Here is a 4,605-nt window from a genome sequence, read left to right as displayed (position 1 = left end):
TCTCTGCTCATGTATGACTCTTTGTCTTTCTTTGGCTGTGCACTCATGTCCCTGCTTCACCATCATCCTTTAATCCCCTTCTCCAGGCTCTCCAGGACTCACCCTGCGATTTCCTCAGCTCCTCCACCAGGCCCCGGGCCTCTTCCTGAATCCGCTCCTCCACACTTCGCTTCCCCATCCCAAAGTCCCTCATGGTTGCTAGAGAGAATCGCCGGAGAGTCTTCCAGCGTTCCCCATTGGAAAAGATCACACCTGAGAAAGTAGGAGAAGTGAGAGCAGCTTACATTGGAAGTTCAATGAAACCTGGGCTCTTCACCACCTCTTACCCTCACTTCCTTCAGATACTCTTCTCTTTGTGCCTGAGACACCAAAGACTTAAAAATCAGTGGGTATTGTTTCCAAGTTTAAAGCAGAAGCCTGAACGAAGGCTAGCTAGGTGGAGACACATCCAGCCACCTTCTGGGAAGAACTCGCCTTACTGCATTCTTTCCTGCCCACTAATTATACAGCTGGAAAGAAACTGGCCCATATGACCAGGCCAGAACTGTTTGTAGTCTTGGCGCCTAAAGTGGACCAGTCATTTCAAAAGTCAGTTTCCCTTACCCAATCATGTAACGCCAAAGGATGTGAGTACCTGCTTGCCCTTTTGCCCCATAAAAACCTTGCTTTCTAGACCATGGGGCCACATTCCTCTCCTGTTTCCACAGGAAGTTAGCGTCCTATATTCAAATGGGTATACAATTTCAAAAACCTCATGTATTTACAGCAGAGTCTATTCGTGGTCTTTTGGGGCTCGTGAACTGGGCATAACATTTTGGGGGCTAGTCCTGGGACCCCAAGACTCCAGGAACCTGACCCGGAGGTTTTTATGCCAGCAGTAAGTGTCTAAATGCCTCTGTGCAGTGTCTGTGTGTGCATGTACTTTCTGTCTTCTATTTCAAAAATTCCTTAAGACTCTGGGTGTCCGTATCTGGGCAGCAGTGATCAAAAACAATGTGCTGGTGATCAGAGCTGCCAAAGTTCAGGGGGATACTCCTGGATTCATCTGCATCTGTTTTTCTATTTTAGTTGGGGGTACCTGTTTCAGAACACAATTGTCTAGTCTGTTTCGTTTTTTGTGTCTGTTGGAATGAAATTGTTAGGCCTTTGCCAGACACACTTCCAAGGTTTCCACCATGGTGGTGCAGTGACCTTTCAAGCCGGGCTCCAGAAAGGCTGGGGCAGGGCTTGATTGTGCCAGCCACGCTGTGAGAGAGGAGTGGCCGAGGAATCCACCATGCGCTGGCTGTGCAAATAGTGCACCCACTTGGCTCCAGGTGGCCAGAGCTCGAGGGCCCAGGCTGCCTGGTCCCAGCGAATGCTACTGCAGCTGGAGCCCCAGAGAGGCGGCAGCCATGGGAGAGGACTCTGGATGCCCGGCTTGGGTGTGGTGAATGGGGACGAGGCCCACTGGTCCCCCGCTGACATGCTCCCCTAAGGTGCAGTGAGCCACCCGAGGTAGGGTTGTGCCCAACACAGGGCCTGCTCGCAGCGCGGCTCCATGTATCCCAGGCCAGGAAGTGGCAGCACCAAGTGCCATGGCACACTTCCCAGTGCGGTCCAGCCTGCCAGGATGCAGAAATAAAAAGCTGCGATTGTGAGTGGAAGGATGTTTGGGAAGTATTCTTGAGCCTCTGTTTGTGTGATTTGTAAAACCTGATGCTGCTGGACGCCAGTGAATTCAGCTGCAGCTTCCAAATGCTTCTGCCTTAGTCTGAACTCAGAGGACTTAGTTTTGGCCTCTTTGAGGTGGATGTTGTGCCTGCCACAGAGGAATCAGTTTGGGTGGAATAAGAACAGTTTTGTCTGTTTAAATGTATGTAAGGCCATTATATGTTTGTTTTTGACTGATCTTAAATGGTTAATATGCTCTGCATGTCTTGGTTATAGATTTATTGGATATGTTTAAAGGTTAAAATTCAGAATCTTGTTTAGAACACGTATGTGTGCCTATGATCTATAAAAGCATAGAGGTGTTTAGATAGCAACCATGTGGCTGGCCATGGGGATGTGACTCCACCATCTTGAGATTACCATGTGGTGTGGGTCAGGGAAAGGAAAGATTATAGAACATCATAGTTGAAATGAATTTTGTTTCCTTTTATACTAAGAAGACAAGTCTCATTTTAAATTGATATTGCTTTTAGAGATCGGATAGTTTGCACTGGTAATTTAGTTTTGACTTTTAAAATTATGGTTGTGCTTTGTTATTTCACTCCTAAACCAGGTACTTTATTTTGATATTGCAAAAACAGATTTTGGAGAATGTTTAAATGTTCAAGGTGATGAAACATTTTAAAGTTTATCAGACATTTTAAATAATGACCTTGGGCAGTCTAAGAAAAAACTTGGAACAGTTTCTCAATCCTTTGGGGAAGGAGTTTTGTAAACTAAAATTTCATGTAAGCTTCAGGAAACCAAAAAGTCATGAGATCTGGCATACTGCAAACAGACCACAGCTGAGTTTTTCTCCTGGTCTTGGGATTCCTCACTTTTCCCATTTAATAGACAAATTTTAACTTCTGTCTCTAGTCTGATTTTGTCTCAGCAGATTTCTTCTGTTTGACTGTATTCCAGGATCATCTATGGACTGCAAGCTCATATCTGGACTTGGTGGAAGCTGACATGATTGTTCCCTGCCTCTTCAGGTGGATCAACTAACCAGATGCTTCTGAGGACTGCCCCATTGCCCAGCAATGGTATTTCAGCCTTCGTAGCCCCTGATGCCAACAGTCCTATTGTCAATACTGAAACAATTTCAGAAGATGAGACCCTCAGCCCCAAATCCTACCTAGCAGGCTGAAATGCTAAGTCAAAAGGGGTCTCCTGACATTAGCTATTATCTTGGGGATCTGATTAGCTGGAACAAGAACTAGTATTACAGTAACTGGACTAAAAGCCTGGAGGGATGCTAGAGAGAAAAGATTCCAAAGGATGGTTTAAATCATGGTATAATAGTTCTCGTGGCTTACTACCCCTATATCCACCCTGAAGGTACTTCTACTCATTTTTATTTTTAGCTTTGGGCCTTGTATTTTAAATCTCTTGATGGCTTTCATGAAGAAATGTTTGGGAGCAATACAGTAATGGTACTAAAATCCCATTCTGGAAAGGTAAGTCTGTAAGATACCAGGGGTCATATCTGGAAGACCCAAGATTAGGTCTTCAAATGATCATGGGAAGGGGGGAAGGAAACACAAGAGACTTAAAAATCAGTGGGTATTGTTTTCAAGTTTAAAGCAGAAGCCTGAACGAAGGCTAGCTAGGTGGAGACATGTCCAGCCCCCTTCAGGGAAGAAATAGCCTCAATGCCCTGAGGGGAAGAACTCGCCTTACTGCATTCATTCCTGCCCACTGGAGATACAGTTGGTAGGAAACCAGCCCATATGACCAGGCCAAAACTGTTTGTAGTCTTAGTGCAGAAAATAGACTAGTCATTTCAAAAGTCATTTTTGCTTACCCAATCATGTAACGCCAAAGGATGTAAGTCCCTGTTTGCGGTTTTCCCCATAATAACCTTGCTTTCCTAGACTGTGGGGCTGCATTTTTCTCCTGTTTTCACAGAAAGTTAGCGTCCTGTGTTCAAACATGTATGCAATTTTTGAAAGCCACATATATTTACAGCAGAGTTTATCCTGGTCTTTTGGGTTTTGCGAAATGGGCTTAACAGTGCCCATTCTCCATTCCATTTCATCACAACCACTGAGATGCTTACCATACTCCTGGAAGACAGGCAGGAGCACAGCAACTGTCCCTCGGCCAGAGAAAGCCTCAGCGTGGTCCACCAGGGCCTCCCTAATGGCATCTGTCCCACACAAAATGACCACAGGCCTTGGTCCCAGGTGCACCGTGAACACATCTCCATATTTTTCTCGAAGCTGCCAAACATAAGGGTGACCAGGGGAGGAGGAGCCTATTGACCAATCTGTATTTAAGTGTTTTCACAGTTTAACAACACAGTCTTTGGTGGCTTACCACACCCTGGTACCCTTATGTTTGGCAGCTTCGAGAAAAATATGGAGATGTGTTCACAGTGCACCTGGGACCGAGGCCTGTGGTCATTTTGTGTGGGACAGAGGCCATTAGGGAGGCCCTGGTGGACCACGCTGAGGCTTTCTCTGGCCGGGGGACAATTGCTGTGGTTGAGCCTGTCTTTCAGGAGTATGGTAAGCATCTCAGTGGTTGGGATGAAATGGGATGGAGAATGGGCACGGAGAGAAGCAAATCTGAAGAAAGTGAGGTTAAGAGGTGGGGAAGGGCCCAGGTTTCTTTGAACTTCCAATGTAAGCTGCTCTCGCTTCTCCTACTTTCTTAGGTGTGATCTTTTCCAATGGGGAACGCTGGAAGGCTCTCCGGCGATTCTCTCTAGCAACCATGAGGGACTTTGGGATGGGGAAGCGAAGTGTGGAGGAGCGGATTCAGGAGGAGGCCCAATGTCTGGTGGAAGAGCTGAGGAAATCCCAGGGGAGGCCTGGAGAACCTGGAGAAGGGGATTAAAGGATGATGGTGAAGGAGGGATATGAGTGCACAGCCAAAGAAAGACAAAGAGTCATACATGAGCAGAGA

General features: G+C 46.4%; 2 protein-coding genes across 2 annotated transcripts; one reads left to right on the top strand and one right to left on the bottom strand.

Moving 5' to 3' along the window:
* Positions 1-102: 102 nt before the first annotated feature.
* On the bottom strand, positions 103-3,923 carry LOC129674371 (cytochrome P450 2B10-like; the record flags this gene model as incomplete). Its single annotated transcript, XM_055604339.1, has 2 exons — positions 103-252; positions 3,755-3,923. Coding segments are annotated over 2 exons (319 nt in total), but the record flags the coding sequence as incomplete, so codon positions are not given.
* A 113-nt stretch (positions 3,924-4,036) lies between these two features.
* On the top strand, positions 4,037-4,536 carry LOC129674370 (cytochrome P450 2B10-like; the record flags this gene model as incomplete). Its single annotated transcript, XM_055604338.1, has 2 exons — positions 4,037-4,205; positions 4,355-4,536. Coding segments are annotated over 2 exons (351 nt in total), but the record flags the coding sequence as incomplete, so codon positions are not given.
* Between the last annotated feature and the right edge of the window lie 69 nt (positions 4,537-4,605).

This window comes from Psammomys obesus, unplaced genomic scaffold (genome assembly GCF_907164565.1).
Source record: "Psammomys obesus unplaced genomic scaffold, mPsaObe1.curated_primary_1811, whole genome shotgun sequence".
Classification (NCBI taxonomy): domain Eukaryota; kingdom Metazoa; phylum Chordata; class Mammalia; order Rodentia; family Muridae; genus Psammomys; species Psammomys obesus.
The sequence above is the reverse complement of the archived record's forward strand: the minus strand, read 5'-3'. Positions and strand labels throughout refer to the sequence as shown.